General features: G+C 51.2%; 1 protein-coding gene across 1 annotated transcript; it reads left to right on the top strand.

Moving 5' to 3' along the window:
• Positions 1-9,775: 9,775 nt before the first annotated feature.
• GPR149 (G protein-coupled receptor 149) lies at positions 9,776-17,788 on the top strand. Its single transcript, XM_058031464.1, has 4 exons — positions 9,776-10,702; positions 12,072-12,264; positions 12,848-13,221; positions 17,240-17,788. Exons 1-4 carry the CDS (start codon positions 9,779-9,781, stop codon positions 17,786-17,788), a joined length of 2,040 nt encoding a protein of 679 aa, XP_057887447.1. The 5' UTR covers positions 9,776-9,778.
• The last annotated feature ends 328 nt before the right edge of the window (positions 17,789-18,116 follow it).

The following is an 18,116-nucleotide window of genomic DNA, read 5'->3' as shown; positions in this document are numbered from 1 at the left end:
CTGGGTGTCCATTCTCCACTTTCATGGATGTCCATTCCCCACTTTCCTGGGTGTCCATTCCCCACTTTCCTGGATGTCCATTCCCCACTTTCCTGGGTGTCCATTCTCCACTTTCATGGATGTCCATTCCCCACTTTCCTGGGTGTCCATTCTCCCCTTTCCTGGGTGTCCATTCTCCCCTTTCCTGGGTGTCCACTCTCCTCTTTCCTGGGTGTCCATTCCCCACTTTCCTGGATGTCCATTCTCCCCTTTCCTGGGTGTCCATTCCCCCCTTTCCTGGGTGTCCATTCCCCACTTTCCTGGGTGTCCATTCCCCACTTTCCTGGGTGTCCATTCTCCCCTTTCCTGGGTGTCCATTCCCCACTTTCATGGATGCCCATTCCCCACTTTCCTGGGTGTCCACTCTCCCCTTTCCTGGGTGTCCATTCTCCCCTTTCCTGGGTGTCCACTCTCCCCTTTCCTGGGTGTCCATTCTCCCCTTTCCTGGATGTCCATTCTCCCCTTTCCTGGGTGTCCATTCTCCCCTTTCCTGGATGTCCATTCCCCACTTTCCTGGATGTCCATTCCCCACTTTCCTGGATGTCCATTCTCCCCTTTCCTGGATGTCCATTCTCCCCTTTCCTGGGTGTCCATTCTCCCCTTTCCTGGATGTCCATTCCCCACTTTCCTGGGTGTCCATTCTCCCCTTTCCTGGGTGTCCATTCTCCCCTTTCCTGGGTGTCCATTCCCCACTTTCCTGGGTGTCCATTCCCCACTTTCCTGGGTGTCCATTCTCCCCTTTCCTGGGTGTCCATTCCCCACTTTCCTGGGTGTCCATTCTCCCCTTTCCTGGGTGTCTATTTCCCACTTTCCTGGGTGTCCATTCCCCACTTTCATGGATGTCCATTCTCCCCTTTCCTGGGTGTCCATTCCCCACTTTCCTGGGTGTCCATTCCCCACTTTCCTGGGTGTCCATTCTCCCCTTTCCTGGGTGTCCATTCCCCACTTTCCTGGGTGTCCATTCTCCACTTTCATGGATGTCCATTCCCCACTTTCCTGGGTGTCCATTCTCCCCTTTCCTGGGTGTCCATTCCCCACTTTCCTGGGTGTCCATTCCCCCCTTTCCTGGGTGTCCATTCCCCACTCTCCTGGGTGTCCATTCTCCCCTTTCCTGGGTGTCCATTCCCCCCTTTCCTGGGTGTCCATTCCCCCCTTTCCTGGGTGTCCATTCCCCACTTTCCTGGGTGTCCATTCCCCACTTTCCTGGGTGTCCATTCTCCCCTTTCCTGGGTGTCCATTCTCCCCTTTTCTGGGTGTCCATTCCCCACTTTCCTGGGTGTCCATGCTCCTGTGTCCCTTCTCCCTCTGCTGGAACAGAGAGCTGAGCAGTGCCAGAGCCTGGGACCAGCTCATGCACTGAGAGCAACTCCACAGGAGTTTCCAGTTTCAGAGGGGAAAATCCTTCAGTAGTCCCAATTACAACTTGCTTTGTCCTTCATTTTGGGGGGGTTTATTTATTATTTTCTAAATAAATTCAGTTAAGTAGTAAGGATTTCCCTACTTTGGAAAGTCTCAGGGCCTCTTCCAAATTCCGTTATAATTAGTTCAAGACTATCTCCAACTGTTTTCCTGAGAGGAAACCTTTCCTTGGCTGCAGGAATGTTGGCTCCACTTCCCTGGAATCCTTCAGCAGTGTGATATCTCCTGACAGGATGCAGGTTTTGGAGTGATTGCTCCCGGCTTTAGCAGAGCAAGATTTGGGTCTGGGAGCCACTTCTGGCACTGCTGCCTGCTCTGGGAGCTGTGTCAGAGATTGGGTGCCTTGACTCCAGGGGCAGAACTTTGGCTCCAGAATTTGTTTTGGTGTTCTCACTCTGCTTTCAGGGAAATTATCCTGTGTTTGAGGAGGTAAAAATAGAACAAAAGCTGCTCAGGATTGTGAGGAAGGACTGAACTGCATCCCTCAGGGCTGCACAAGGCAGAAGTGCAGCACAGTGCTGCCTGCCCAGCCCAGCTTTCGGCAGAGGGGGCTGTGTGTGATGAGATCAATGTTTCCGTAATTGTTCTGGTTTAACCTGTGATGTCAGCCTCACTTTCTGAACTCAAAGAAGTTTTACATAGGTGAAAATGAGGAGCCATGAACTGGGCACTCCTGAGCAGTCACAAAAGCAGCAAATGAGGTGCATATGAGCAGAATGAAAGCTCAGATTCTTCATTGTTGTCATGTGAGGCCCTGTAAAGCTTTGATTTTCTTCCTTTGATCATACCAGAACCTCCTCTCACACACTGCAAATTCTTCTGTAATTTTGTCTGAACAATCCCACTTGAAATCCCAACAAGCACAGATGTTCAGGCAGATTTCAGAGTGAGAATGAATAATGGAAGTTCATTATGTTCTACAATGTCCCATTTAGAGCAGCCAGCTTGCTCTGAGCGCTGGTGTGAGCTGCAGTGGGCTCTGGGGCTGTCTGAACGGGCTGTGGTTCAGGAGACAGCCCCGGGCACTCCTTCCTTTGCTGCTTGTGATGGCCAGGGAAGGGATTCCTGCCTGGGAAGGTGCTCTGGGGTCTCTGCACTCAGCAGGGGCTGTGAATGCCAGAGGTGAGAGATCTGTGACACTTCTCCTCCAGCGGCCCGGGCTGGAAATGATGATTTCTGATGGCACAGTCCTGGTCCGGGGGATCCCATTCCCGTGCATGAGCTGTGGCTTCAGGCAGCCCCTGTCCCTGGCATCAGTGTCAGTCTGTCCCCTGTCCCTGGCATCAGTGTCTGTCTGTGCCCTGTCCCTGGCATCAGTGTCTGTCTGTCCCCTGTCCCTGGCATCAGTGTCTGTCTGTCCCCTGTCCCTGCCATCAGTGTCTGTCTGTGCCCTGTCCCTGGCATCAGTGTCTGTCTGTCCCCTGTCCCTGCCATCAGTGTCAGTCTGTCCCCTGTCCCTGCCATCAGTGTCTGTCTGTCCCCTCGTGGCAGTGCCCTCCTGTGCCCACGGCAGCTCTGCCTCTGGCTGTGCTCACCCCGAGTGCATCTGATCTGGAAACAGATCACGAAAAACCATCCATTATGGGAAAATGAGTGTGGAGGAGGTTAAGAAGGAGTAAAAATCCCCCCCTCTATTGTTCCTACCCTAATCCAAGCCCTCCTTGGCGTTGTGGTGATGTAGAGAGACTCCCTTGCCTGCTGCCATCCAGCATCCTTGAACAGCAAGGAAAGAAGGAAATATCCATGGAAATGGCTTCATTGTTTCCTATCCTTGATGTAAGGACAGTCATTTTATTGTTGAGCTTGAAGAGTGCAGTTTACAAAGGCAGGGTGGGTTTTCTCCTGGGAGCACAGTAAAGGAGTGAAGGATCTTTCTTTCAGTTTTTCTTAGCACGTTGTGGAAATTGGAATTTTCCTGCCATAGGTTTTTCTGGGCAGGGGGGTGCAGGGGAGCAGGGCTGGGCAGCAGCTCCTCCCTGTGTGCAGACCCTTGGAGGGCAGCTCTGGGGATGCCAATGTCCCCCTGAGGTCGGGCTGAGGCAGCTGCTGGCCATAACCCCACAGGAGGGGTCACAGAATCACAGAATCACAGAAATTCTAAGTTGGAAGAGACCTTTAAGATCATCGAGTCCAACCCATGTTTTAACACCTCAACTAGATCATGGCACCAAGTGCCACATCCAGTCTTTTTTTAAACTCTTTGAGGGATGGTGACTCCACCACCTCCCTGGGTAGATGATTCCAGTATTTGACCACTCTTTCTGTAAAATACTTCCTCCTGCTCCTCCAGAGCAAAGCTCTGCTGCCAGCCCTCAGCCTGGAGGTCTGCTCATTGCACTGCTTGTGTTCCTGCTGCTCGTTCACCTGCAGCTTCTTCTGCAGCTTGCAGTCGTGCTGGGACAGCCCGTGCCCTTCTCTGTGCCTTTGGGAAGCCGCTGAGCCCAGGCTTTTTGGGTTCTGGTATAATTTCCACTGCAATTTGGCTTAGTAAATTTGTTTTCCTTTTCTACTTCAATGTCTTTTCTCTTACATGTCTTCCTAACATTTATACAGACCAGTGTTCATTGCCTGCTTGTGGCAGACATACAGACCAATTTATACATTTATACTGACGAATTTATGCATTTATACAGACCAATGTTCATGTCTGCTCATAGCAGACATTTATACAGGCTAATTTACACATTTATACAGACCAATGTTCATTGTGTACTTGTGACATTTATACAGCCCAATTTATACATTTATACAGCCCAATTTATACATTTATACAGACCAGTGTTCATTGTCTGCTCGTGGCAGACATTTACACAGATCAATTTATACATTTGCACAGACCAATTTATACATTTGTACAGACCAATTTATACATTTGCGCAGCCCAATTTATACATTTATACAGACCAGTGTTCATTGTCTGCTCGTGGCAGACATTTATACGATCAATTTATACATTTATACATTTATACAGACCAATTTGTGCATATATACGGACCGATGTTCATTGTCTGCTCAGGGCAGACATCCATACGGACCAATTTATACATTTGCACAGGCCAATTTGTACATTTATACAGACCAGTGTTCATTGTCTGCTCGTGGCAGACACTTATACGATCAATTTATACATTTATACAGACTAATTTATGCATTTATACAGACCGATGTTCATTGTCTGCTCAGGGCAGACATCCATACGGACCAATTTATACATTTGCACAGGCCAATTTGTACATTTATACAGACCAGTGTTCATTTGCACCAAGCGCCCAAGGAGCCCCACAGGGAGCTGCTGCCCTGCTCATCATTTGCTGTCTGATTGAAATGTTTTCAGTGGAGGATAGGCAGGCGTTTAGGATTGCTACTACATCTGTAAGTGGCCTTGGCAATGCTCAGGGATAAATGCATCCTGTGCTCAAGCAGTTCACAGTTACCATTGTCATGGTGACCTTTGCTGTTGTCCTCATTCAAATCTGGCAGGAGATAAAGGCTGGAACAGTTCTGAGAAGCAGAGGAGAGTGGAAAAAGCTCATTAATATTTCACTGAAGAGTGGTGAATGAAATCACACAGTCACTGCCATGAATTTCCTTAGCAGCAGACAAGATGGAGTGGAGGATCCTGGCACTGGCAGACGTTTTCTTGTAGGAATAATTCCATTTGAACAGATTTGGGGGTTTTAGAGACGTGTTCTCATTGAACAGGGAGCTCTGCCAGGCTTGACCAGCTCCCAGTTTTCCCTGTTAATGAAGGTTAGAGATACCCAGTGAGTGATACCAGAACACTGCCTTAAGATCTTTGTTCAGTTTAATTGAAATTGAGGACTGAAGGGAGGCTGGGCATTGGCAAGGAAATGGGAAATTTACTGCCTCAAAACAGGAGAGCAGAGAGGACACTGTTAGGGGCTCAAGGACCAGTGATATCTTCACTGTGGAAAGGCTTCTGGCAGGTCTTTCAGAGGCACTGGTATAGGAGACATTAAAATAATAACAGAATCTGATTCAGGAGCCAGCTCAATTCCAGAACTGTGCTATGGATGTCAGGCCCTGGTGGAGTGCTGGCACAGGAGTGAGTAATACAAAATCTGTAATACAAGCACTGGTAAAATGGACAGGAAAACAAAATTGCTGCACCTTTCCCTATGAAATAAACCTCTTTTCTGTCCTCCAGGGCTTGTTTTCTGCAATTTGTGAGAAAGAAAGGCCCATTTTGCCATCTCATGCAGCTTGCTCCAAATGAGTTTCGATTTTCTCTAGACGAGGAAATTTTTTGCAGATCCTAACAACTTCAGGAATTCTAGCAGTAAAAGGTTTTGATGGGATTCTCTAATTTAGGCTCAGGGTCTAACAGTAACCTGTTTTTCCAGGCCCAATGCATCTGGAAGCATCTGGGCATGTAATTCTGGGAAAAAAGGGTTCCTGATTAAAATTAATGATTAAAAATAATGCCAGCACCCCAGCACCCCACCCCAGAAATAAAGCCGTCATTTTGGGCTTGGACTTAACACTTCATCTCTCTTTAGCAACTGCAAGCTAAAGAAAGTTGCATATTTGCATTCATTTTTGCACGCATAGCAGTGAAGTTAAATTTAGTTTGTAAAAAAACCTCACGAAAATACAATGTGAGCATACAAATCAGGCTGTTTTGTGAGGCTCAGTAAACATAAAGGAAGCAGCATTTTAATCAAAATGAGGAATTGCATCCTAATCACCCCTGAGCACATGCATATTTCATAAGTACATGTTCTGCAGAGCAAAGGCTGTGTAAGGAAGGGGCTGCTGATGCTCAGCTCTCGTCTCTCAGCTCTCTGAGCCCTAGCCAGGCTGGCTCTGCACAAACCCAGCCTGATGGGAGCCCTGCCTGCTCGTGGCTCTGGGAAATGTTTGATAAAATAAAATCAACCAGAGCAGCAGCCATGGTGTGGGGAGCGATGCTGGGAAGATGGAACAGGAAAGCCTTATAAATATGATTGCCTGGCAAAAGATTGTGAGAATATGGAAACTATAAGTGAGATTGAAATGAAAGCAAGCTTTGAGATCCCTCAGTTACTGAACAACTGGAAAACAATGGTGTGGCTGCTGAAGGTGATCCCCTTTTGATGGAATAACACCCTCTGCTTGCAGACAGGCCCAAGGCTCAGAGCAGACCCTACAGCTTGGCAGAAGGGCCCAAAGAGGAGTTTGTAGGGTTTAAAATGTAACACAGGATGGGAATGTAGTGATTCTTATAGACTGTATGTAAATGCCATAGGATTTGTGTATTGTACTAGATTGGTTAGTGAGAATTTGAATGTTCAACACAGACAATGATTTATTGTATTGGAACAGGAACCTCGCTCTCTTAGCTCTTGCCCCTCTTACTCTTTTACCTTTTTTACTCTCTTATGCTTTGGCTCTCTTGCCTTTTTTGCTCTCTCACCCTCTCACCCTCTCTGCCCCTTTCTTCTCTCAGTCCTGCTCTGAGCTGTGGCTGCAGCTCCCAGCAGGGCCCTGTGCAATAAACCCCAATCCCAGCAGGGCCCTGCACCCAGGCCCTGTGCAATAAACCACAAATTCCACGACCTGGCCTCAGAGATCTCTCATCTCTGTCCGTCCTGACCATGCTACCCCCTGACACTGTGACAGAGCAGCACAGAGCTCTGTGCTGCCAGAGCTGCTCCCTGCCTGTGCCTGGGCAGGACAGAGCTCCAGGTCCCTGCTTGTCCCCAGGTGATGCTCCCAGGAGGGGCTGGGTGTCCCCAGGGATGGGGACTGGCTGTCCCAGGGATGGGGACACTGCTTTGCCAACAGTGACACTGATGCACACTCCACTCCCCTGTGAGCACAGAGCCCAGCTTGTCATCAGCCCCAGGGAATAAGATAAACACATGAATTGAAAAGATTCAGTGTTTGAAAACACTCTGCCTCCTTTCCAAGCATGATTTCTTTAATCTTTCTCTGAAACCTTCGTCTCTGGGGCAGTGAGCCATGGTTTCCATCTAGGCTGGTGAAGGAAGGTGTTTGTGGCAGGGCTTTCCATGCTGACACACTCTGTCCAGCCTGGGCTGGCACCCAGCCTGGCTCCTGCAGTCTGTCACTATCTGAGTCAGAAACCTTACATCAGAGAGGCTGGAACCGTCCCTGCAGCTGAAAGGCTGTTTGCTGAGTGTGATTTTATCGTCTTTGGGACGTTTCCCCTCACAATCTCATTAAAGTATTCATGAGTTCTTTCTCTTGACTGGAATCATTAATAAATAGTTGATGTCAGAGGCATAGCTCTGCACTTCCTTTCTGGATGGATCTTTCTGTATTCCACATGTTCCCAGTCTGACACCTCCTAATCAGGGTGCAGAGCTCTGTATTGTATATATTATATTAAACATAATATTCCACATGTTCCGAATCTGACACCTCCTGATCAGGGTGCAGAGCTCTGTATTGTATATATTATATTAAACATAATATTCCACATGTTCCGAATCTGACACCTCCTGATCAGGGTGCAGAGCTCTGCCTTGTCAGGTGTTCCTGCCCTGGGCATCCCTTCCTCAGACACACGTGGGACTCTGACCCTGCCAGGGCACTTCCCAAGGCACAGATTCCCCGGAATTACAGCTGGTGGGAGCCCTGGAGCCCAGGCTGAAGGTTCCCTATCAAATGCAGGGTGTAGGTAAGAGCAGTGCCAACCAGCAGTGTCCTTACACATGTTCCTGGTTCTCCAGAGGCAGAATTTGGTTCCAGAGCTTTCAGTCTGTCATCAAAACTCAATTTGATCACACTCCTGGGGCTGAGTTTCCCAATCTGCTCCCTCTGCCTTCCTTGGAGCTGGGCGGGAGAGAAGGTGATGGGGAAGTAAAGATGGAGCAATGAGGGGCAGAGACAGCCCACGGCTGAGCTCCTGGGAATGCACAGCAGGCATGAAAATTGCAGCTTTACACATGGCTCTTGCAGCCATTAATTTTATCATTATTGGAGGAGGTCCCACGTACACAGCTGATTTTCTGCTGCTTCCAGATGGGGTCACAGCTGGGTCACTCCAAGCATATGCCCTCTCCTATTTTATTCCCTCCCTTCAGAAAGGGAGAGCTGTTTCCTCAGCAGTTTGGATGCTACCTTTAACCCTCCCTGTGCAGTTTCCCACCGTGGTGTGCTGTTACAGACTGCACAGCATTGGCTCTTTCTCCAACATGCCACAGACATTTTGGAGCCTCCACAGCAGGAGTGGCTCCTGAGAAGTGTGGCATGGCTGGGTTTTCTCAGTGCCAGGTGTGACCTCACTGCCATCCTGGGCTGATAACCTTGGCAGTGACATCCCGGGCTGACATCCTGGGCTGCCATCCTGGTCTGATATCCCGGGCTGATATCCCGGGCTGATATCCCGGGCTGACACCCTGGGCTGCCATCCCGGGCTGATATCCCGGGCTGACATCCTGAGCTGATATCCCGGGCTGACACCCTGGGCTGCCATCCTGGGCAGTGATATCCCGGGCTGCCATCCCGGGCTGACATCCTGAGCTGATATCCTGGGCTGACACCCTGGGCTGCCATCCTGGGCTGCCATCCCGGGCTGCCATCCCGGGCTGACATCCTGAGCTGACATCCTGAGCTGATATCCTGGGCTGCCATCCTGGGCTGATATCCCGGGCTGATATCCCGGGCTGATATCCTGGGCTGATATCCTGGGCTGACACCCTGGGCTGCCATCCCGGGCTGATATCCCGGGCTGATATCCCGGGCTGCCATCAGCCGGCAGCGCTCGGCGGAGGTGTGGCTTGGCGGGGACACTGATGCTGCCGCTCAGCCGGGAGGGGCCGGGCTGGCAGCGTCCCTGCTGCCGCTCCATCCTCCGGCACCGCTCCATCCTCCGGCACCGCTCCGCCCTGCCGGCTCCTCCCGCTCCATCCTGCCGGGCCGGCAGCATCCCTACTCCATCCTGCCGGCTCCTCCCGCTCCATCCTGCGGGCACCGCTCCTCCCGCTGCTCCCGCAGCCTCTCCCGACGCTGCTCCGGCTGCCCCAGCCCGGGTACGGCTGCCCCTGCATGCGGCACGGGGAGCGCCATGCGGACACCCGAGCAGCCCCAGTTCATCTGACAGCACCGGAACGATCTTGAAGAATTCCATTTCTTTCTTTCAGCACCTTTGCTGCTTCATTGTTGCCTGGCTTTTTGACAGCATGAGTTCTGCTCATTTGGGGTGCTGCCTCCCGAATATTTCTTCATCAGATGCCACAGAAGAGAGTCTAGGAAAACAAAGAAACTTGCGATGTGGAGCTGACAGTTCTGGTTTCAGCCGGTGAAAACTTGCAGAATCAGTGAGAAGGCAAAGGAAAACACGCCCAGGACAATGTCGGTGACTCCTGGTAATTTGTCACTCAATGGGACGAGCTTCTTGACGGAGCATCACAGCATTCTGGACAAGCCCAGTGAGCAGAGAACTTGGAATGTCTTTCTGTTCTGCTTGACTCTTGCCATTGCACTCCCAGCCCTTCTGGGCAGCATTTATTCACTGGTTTCCCTGCTGAAGCTGCAGACCAAAAGCACGGTTTCGTGGATTGTGACCTCTGTGGCAGCAGATGATCTGATCAGCATCGTGCCGGTGATTATTTTCATGCTCATGCAGTGGTCAAGTGAAGTCCTCCCCCAGCCTCTGTGCACCACCTCCGCCTTTTTGTATTTATTCCAGGGCATTTCTAGCAACCTGAAAGGGTCTCTTATAGTTTCCTACAACTTCTACACCCTCAGCACGCCGGGGACACTGCGCTGCAGCTCCTCCGGGCGCCGTGTGAGTGTGGCATGGGCCATCCTCGCCATCTGGACCGTCAGCCTGCTGCTGTGCGCTTTGCCTCTCTGTGGCTGGGGCAGGTACATCCCCACGTCCTGGGGCTGCTTCGGGGACTGCGGCAGCTCCCACACCGTGTTGGTGCTGGCTGTGTACTCGCTGTGCCTCTGCCTGCTGGCAGCGCTGGCCGTGCCCCTCTCGCTGCAGCTGCTGTGCTCGGGGGAGCCCCAGGTGCTGCACACCGGGCACCCGCGGGGCTCTGCAGGCTGCAGCTGCCCCGGCACTCCCTGGGGCTGCGGGGCCCCTCGGCTGCCGCTGCTGGGCCCTGGGCACGGAGCCCGGGAGCCTTTCCCAGCCTCGGAGGTGGTGTTTGGGAAGGGTCTGGCTGAGAGCGGCACCCAGAGCAGGAGCTCCACCGTGGGCTTGGCCCAGAAACGATTCTCGCTGATCCTGGCACTGACCAAAGTCCTTCTCTGGCTGCCAATGATGGTAAATTCTCCGATGGCTTCACTTTGCAATGCTCACTTACATTTCAGTGGGACGTCACCTGTGGGCCATGGATTGAAACATGAACAGTGGCCGGTGCAGCTGTTCCTCGTAGGGTAGCTGAGCCAGCAGAGGTGCTCTCCAGCAGGTCTGTGTCACTGCATGAGTTCCACTGGTGCCAGAGGGTTTGGCAGAGCCCGGTTCATGGCTCTGACACTCTCCCATCACATCATTCATGTCACAGGAACGCCAGGGCAGTAAGGTCCCCCTTGGGTACTGCCAGCTGTGGGACAGGGCTTGCTCAGCATTCTGGGGCTGGGAATTGAGCTAAGAGCTCCTCTGTCCTGTCCTCTGAGACACATCCTTTGGGTTAAAAAGAGGAGTTTGGTATTAAAATGCAGTTTGGTGGCACCTTTGCAAACCCTGTAGTGCTGGGACAGGAGGGAGTGCTGCTGTGGGCATTGTGTGAGTTTGGGAACGGGAACCTGAAAAAGGGATCTGCTGGGAAAGGGAATGTGGGGAAAGGGATCTGCTGGGAACAGGGGGAATATGGGGAAAGGGATCTGCTGGGAATGTGGGGAAAGGGATCTGGTGGGAATGGAGAATGTAGGGAAAGGGATCTGCTGGGAACAGGGAACGTGGGGAAAGGGATCTGCTGGGAACGGGGAACATGGGGAAAGGGATCTGCTGGGAATGTGGGGAAAGGGATCTGCTGGGAATGGGGAATATGGGGAAAGGGATCTGCTGGGAACGGGGAACATGGGGAAAGGGATCTGCTGGGAACGGGGAATGTGGGGAAAGGGATCTGCTGGGAATGGGGAATATGGGGAAAGGGATCTGCTGGGAACGGGGAACATGGGGAAAGGGATCTGCTGGGAACGGGGAATGTGGGGAAAGGGATCTGCTGGGAACAGGGAATATGGGGAAAGGGATCTTCTGGGAACGGGGAATGTGGGGAAAGGGATCTGCTGGGAATGGGGAACATGGAGAAAGGGATCTGCTGGGAACGGGGAACATGGGGGAAAGGGATCTGCTGGGAACAGGGAACGTGGGACACTTACCCCTGCCCCTGGCTGTGTGAGGCTGGGGCTCCTCGGTGCCACATGGGACTGGCTGGCGCTGGCAGCTGCTCAATGGTGCTCAGCAGATATATTTAGCTTCAGCGAGGGTTTTTCTGAGAAATACAGCATCAGAGGAGAGCAGTCAGTGTGTTTCCTCCACTGTCTGTTGGAGCCACAAGTGTCCTCAGCCAACACCAATGACAATCTGTGTCCTACAGTGGTGTCATATCCACAGCGAGATGTTCTCCTTGTTCCTGGGAGCCTCTCCTGTGCCCAAAGTGATTTACATTTCAAAATGCTCTGCCTTTCAGATACACATGGCTGTCCAGTACATCACTGGGCTGCAGAGCCTCTCTTTTGAGGCCCTGAGCTTCCTGCTGACGGTGCTGGCTGCTGCAGTCACCCCGGTGTTTGTGCTGTCCCAGCACTGGCTCCACCTGCCCTGCGGCTGCATCATCAACTGCAGGAGCAGCTCCCATGCAGTGCCCTCGCCAGGGGCCAAAAGTAAGTGTGCAAGGGTTGTTGTTGTGTTAGAGCTTGCACACCTGCCCTGGTAACCTTCCTGGCATCTGCTAGAGCCCTGTTTTTCCTTGGGCTTTGTGCAAAAATAGCTGGAGGATCAGAGGGGGTCAGGTGGAAGAGGCTCACAGGGATCATCTGGTCTCAACTGCAAATATTAAGGGCTAAATATTTCTGAGGATGTGGGAGTTGTTTCCCATTCTCTGAAGTGAAAATCCTCTACCATCAGTGGACAAATTCCTGACTTTCCCTGCTTGTTCAGGGAGAAAGAACTCCTGAATCTTAGAGAAAAGCCATCCCCAGTGCATGGCTTTAACACACCATCCAGGTGCAGAATGGCTTGTGCTGCCCCTGCTGCCCTTGGGGCCACTTTCCCAGAGAGAACGACTGCAGTTCATCTAGAAGGCAGCTCCTTCTCACAAGCCTTTCTTCTCAACAATTCATTTTTGTAATGGAGGGAAAATTGCCTGTTTATTCCATGTTTTAACATGTCATTTGCATTATGTTTGCAATTTCATTTTTCTTTTTGGTCCCAACTCCTAACACACTTCCTTTCCTTCCTGCCTAGGCAAGCACGGCGGTTTTGAGTTCAACCTGTCGTTCCAGCAGGGCTGTGGCATCTACAGGATATCCCTGGAGAGCCCTCCCCATGCCAGCAGGGATGGCAAACCCTCGTCCTACCCCAGCCTGGTGGGCTCTGCCGTTGGGGAGCCGGGCAGAGGCAGGGACAGCCTGGGACACACAGGGACAGGGGCACTGGGACACGGCCCCCGGGGCACCAGGGCTGGCACAGGGCCCTGCCAGGACCAGGACCAGCAGGGCACCAGCCCTGGCCCGCTCCCTGAAGGACCAGAGTGGAGGCTGTGCCACCAGGAGAGCCCCACGCCCGAGCTCTCGGACTGGGAGTGGTGCCGGAGCAGATCCGAGAGGAACCCTCGGCAGGTAAAGGAGCAATTTTGTTCTTCGCTGATAATAAGGGTTTCCTTATGAAATAGGAATGATTTTTACTGACAGTGATACTTCTATTAATCCCATTTTTTAGTAAAACTCATACATGGCACTGAATAATGTTTAGTCACCACAGACCTATTTGCGGGTGTTGATCCTGCAATAATTTCTTACTTGTCTTCTTAATCATGGGGTTTTCTTATTTTGTGTGCACCTGCATGATTTGTGTATGGTAAGAAGTAAGCATGAATTTCGTTACTTTATCTAAGTGAATAGGAAGTTTCTCTCCAAAAGATGACATTTTCCAGAGAATTCCCCCGTGGAATTCAGTGGCCATTGGGCATTGCAGCAGGTGGGAGTGGGGTGAGAGCCCAGGTGAAGTCTGTCAGACAGGAGCTCTGGAAGGCTTCATTAGGAAGGGCTCTCTAGAAGTCACCTAATCCAAACAGGGTGATTTCAGAGCCAGATCAGCTCGTGCTCAACCTCTGCACATACACAGGAGATGCATAAGGTGTGTTTTGTATTCAAATATGGGCTTCTCTCTCCGTCTGAGAAACACAAGTTTATCATCTGAGTCACAGTAGGAATTGGGCTGATATTTCAAATGGGACTGATCATCCTTTTCATAAAAACACCACTGCTCACTCTGTTGCAGTTTGCAGAGAAGAATTCCTGTGTTTGGGGGCAAAAGGGAGTGGTGACTCAGCCTGGTTTTAATCTACCAGTCCTTGCCAAGGCCTCATGTGCCATGTTCAGCTTGGTTAATGAAATCACTGTGCCAGGTTCATAGCTCCTTGTAGGAGTTTCCAGATGATTTAAAACAAAAATTATAAAATTCCTTTCCCCGTGTGCCCTGGGGCCAGTTCAGCTGCAGCCGTGGCACTGCAGCAGGTGTGAGCAGCTCTTTGTGAGCAGCTCGGTGACTGCCTGGGGTGCTTTATGTGCCCTGGGGCCTTGTGTGGCACTTGGGGACACGCTCTTCCCTTCCTGCATTACAAAGAGTCACAGCTCGTGCACTTCTGACACCTTGCCAGGTACAGCCCAGTGCCAGGCACTGGAGCTGCCGTGGGGTGAGAGCTCCAGGTTTGCAGTCACAATGGTTCTGACATTCAGCAGGAGCTGCCAGAGCTTCACAGCTGACATTTGCTTTGCAGCTGGGAAAGGGCAGGGCCTGAAACCCCTGCCAGCTCTGTAAAAATAACTTTAATGATTGCTCAGGTTTATGCTGGATGAAAGATCAATTTGGGCCACACATTGATAAGCTGAAAACCATCTCCTTTATTCATCATGTCTGGAAGTCCCAAAGTCTAAGAGAAGTCACTCTGCTCTCATCACTCTGCATTTCCTACATGTGTTAAAGAGGGAGACTCCCCCAGCATTGATTGGCCTCATCCTTCTGCAGGAAATACAGGGGCTCCTCTGAGAGTCCATAAATACAGGGGTTCTTGGTGGAGGGCTGCTGATTTTCTCATCAGGAGGAGGAGCTGTAAGAGCTGGCAGCAGGAGGGGATCAGCCATCCCCACAGATGTGGGACCAGCCAGTCTGATGGGGTTTGATGTTTGAAGAGCAGGTGCCAGACAGGACCCAGGATGGCTTTGGCTCCCTCTGGAAGCTGTGGGCCTGAAGAGTGGCACCTCCTTGAGGTGGCAGCAATGACTGTGGAGCTGGTGGGCTCTTCTTTGTCTGTTCTGTGAGTAAAGAGCTGCTCCATCAAAGTGTTTTCTCTGGAATAAAAGTGGCATGAGAGAATGAGGCAGCAGGGTCTAAATTGAATATATGATAGGATGGCTGTAATGGAGAGGGAGAGAGAAAATTGTACTTGTCATTTCCAGCTCCTGCTCAGCTGCAGTTTTGAAAAATACCTCTAACATCTCATAAAATACCCGTGTATCTCCCTTCCTAAAGAGATTGAGTGTAAATATGTCTTGTCTTATTTTGTCTGTGCTTCAGTGCCCTCAGGCAACAAAAATTTCCCAGGCTGGCAGTTTGTTCCAGGCTTGCTGATTATTTTTCTCTACCTCATCTGTGGATTGCCTCGAGGAAACTCTTTGGAGAGGCTGCACAGGACCCATTTATGTGCCCTGCAAGGAAGGAGAGGGGGAGGCTGTGCAGGTGACCTCACTGAGGAGGAGCAGTGCAGGCAGGAGTGTTTAACATGAGAAGTACACAGCATCTCCCTGGCTGCAGGAAGGTAGTGAGCATTCCCTGGAACACCAGGCACAGCACAGGAGTGTTTAACATGAGAAATACACAGCATCTCCCTGGCTGCCTCACCTGTGCTGCACCTGTGCCTCACTGGGACACTGCTGACACACCTGTGCTGCACCTGTGCTGCACCTGTGCTTCACTGGGACACGGCTTCACAGGGTGTACCAGCAGAGTCTGGTTGGCTGTGGATTCCTATTTACTGCCATGGATGTGTCACGAGAAGCAAGAATGGGTAATTAATAATGGGATCAAGGACAAGATAAATGTCACTTTCTGTTCTCATTAATAATAATTTATACTGAAAGTAATTCCAGTAATAATCAGTGCTCCTTGGCTGTACCTAAACCCAGGATAAATGCATTTATCCCTCCCTTGGGCCCCATAACCACGGGTTTAGTCCCAGCACTTTATCCACAGTGCTCCCCAGGGCACAGCATTGTGGTTTGCCCTGATAAATGGATTCTGTACTTTAGAAACAGGTAAAGGTGTCTGGGATTGAACATTTCCACGGAGCTGTTCAAGTGGGAAATGACAGCATTCAGTGAGTGTCTCCCTGGTTACTGACTGGGCAGTGACAGAGGAGCCTTGATGGATCTTTTTCACTTTAACAGCAAATACTGAGAAAGCCTGAGAAGACTTTCAGAAAGAGGCACTTTCAGAAAGTGATTGGCAACGTCTCATTCTCCAGACCTGGAGTGCTCATTCCCGCAAGTGGAGATTGCTCATTCTCCCTCCAGGTGCCTCACGCTCAGTCTGGCAAATCCAAGAGTTTGATTAAGCCAGACATAACCATGCACTGAAGGAATCAGCTTTTATTTAAACTCTGGTTGTCATATTCTGTAGATTTCACAGTCAGTCACAGGCACTTGGGACTTCATACGCTAAGGTGTACAATACCGCAAAAAACTTTTCACTGCTCTTTCAAGTCATAATACCAAGTGTGTAAAATTCTGCAAGGAGCAGGCAGTGAGAGGAGTTAACAAGGGAGCAGAGTGGCTGATTGGTGCTGATTTTGAGCAATGCTAGCACAGTGGACGATTGGTGCCGGATTTTGGGCAATCTCAGCACAGTGGCTGATTGGTGCTGGATTTGGGGAAATCAGCACAGTGGCTTTGTGCTGGGTTTTGGGCAGTCTCAGCACAGTAACTGATTTTGCTGGGTTTTGGGCAGTCTCAGCACAGTGGCCGATTGGTGCTGGATTTTAAGCAATCTCAGCACAGTGGCTGATTTTTGCCGGATTTTGGGCAATCTCAGCACAGTGGCTGATTGGTGCTGATTTTGGGCAGTCTCAGCACAGTGGCTGATTTTGCCGGATTTTGGGCAATCAGCACAATGGTTGATTTTGCCGGATTTTGGGCAATCTCAGCACAGTGGCTGATTTTTGCTGGATTTGGGGAAATCAGCACAGTGGCTTTGTGCTGGATTTTGGGCAATCTCAGCACAGTAACTGATTTTGCCAGATTTTGGGCAGTCTCAGCACAGTGGCTGATTTTTGCCGGATTTTGGGCAGTCTCAGCACAGTGGCTGATTTTGCCAGATTTTGGGCAGTCTCAGCACAGTGGCTGATTTTGCCGGATTTTGGGCAATCAGCATAATGGTTGATTTTGCCGGATTTTGGGCAGTCTCAGCACAGTAACTGATTTTGCCGGAATTTGGGCAGTGTCAGCACAGTAACTGATTTTGCCAGATTTTGGGCAATCAGCACAGTAACTGTTTTTGCCGGATTTTGGGCAATCTCAGCACAGTAACTGATTTTGTGCTGATTTTGGGCAATCTCATCACTAACCACGTTGTTCCCCGCAGCGCACGGGCGGAGCCCTGGCCGTGCCCCTCTGTGCCTTCCAGGGCACCGTGTCCCTGCAGGCTCCCGGCGGCAAAACGCTCTCGCTGTCCACGTACGAGGTGAGCTCGGAGGGGCAGAAGATCGCGCCCGCGGCCAAGAGGATCGAGGTGTACCGCTCCAAGAGCGTCGGGCACGAGCCCAGCCCGGGCGAGCCCGGCTTCGCGGACGCGAGCGTGAAGATTCACCTGGAGGTGCTGGAGATCTGCGACGCCCCCGAGGCGCTGGACACCGTGTCCATCGTCAGCAGCATCAGCCAGTCCTCGGCGCACGCCCGCTCGCCCTCGCTGCGCTACTCCCGCAAGGAGAACCGGTTCGTGAGCTGCGAGCTGGGCGAAAGCGCCTCCTACTCGCTGCTGGTGCCGTCCAACAGCGACTTCAGCATCTCCATCCCCGACACCGTGGAGGCGCACCGCCGCAACAGCCAGCAGCAGGGCTCGGCCCGGGCGGGGCACCAGGAGGAGATACAGCTGCTGAACAGAGCCTACCGAGAGCGGGAGGGCAGCAGCTAAAACTGGGTTTAATCTACGCGCCCCGGCTGCCGTGACAGGCAGTGCTGCTGTCCGTCACTTACCCCCGCAAATACAGTATCTGCTGGTTTTGTCCTATCATGCAAATTTTGTTTAGGTGCGCTGTTGAATCAATTCGAACTCTTAATGCTGTATCAAGGGGATAACAAATACTCAAGTGCTTTACAGCTTTCCACGGTGGATTTTAAGTTATTTATTTATATACCTATTTATTTGAGGCACACGTGTGTCTAAATGGAATCCTAAATAAAATCTCAAACCCCAGCTTTGGTGTTTGTTGGCACTGGGTGGCGTGTCTGCAGGAACCTGT

This window comes from Melospiza georgiana, chromosome 10 (genome assembly GCF_028018845.1).
Source record: "Melospiza georgiana isolate bMelGeo1 chromosome 10, bMelGeo1.pri, whole genome shotgun sequence".
NCBI classification, from domain to species: Eukaryota; Metazoa; Chordata; class Aves; order Passeriformes; family Passerellidae; genus Melospiza; species Melospiza georgiana.
This window is presented reverse-complemented; position numbering and strand designations above follow the sequence as displayed.

Excerpts from the sequence above, each read along its gene's own strand:
- GPR149 (XM_058031464.1), top strand. The coding sequence starts at position 9,779 with ATGTCGGTGACTCCTGGTAATTTGTCACTCAATGGGACGAGCTTCTTG. Across the intron at positions 10,703-12,071 it reads TTCTCTGGCTGCCAATGATG|ATACACATGGCTGTCCAGTA; the intron begins GTAAATTCTCCG and ends TCTGCCTTTCAG. Across the intron at positions 12,265-12,847 it reads GCCCTCGCCAGGGGCCAAAA|GCAAGCACGGCGGTTTTGAG; the intron begins GTAAGTGTGCAA and ends CTTCCTGCCTAG.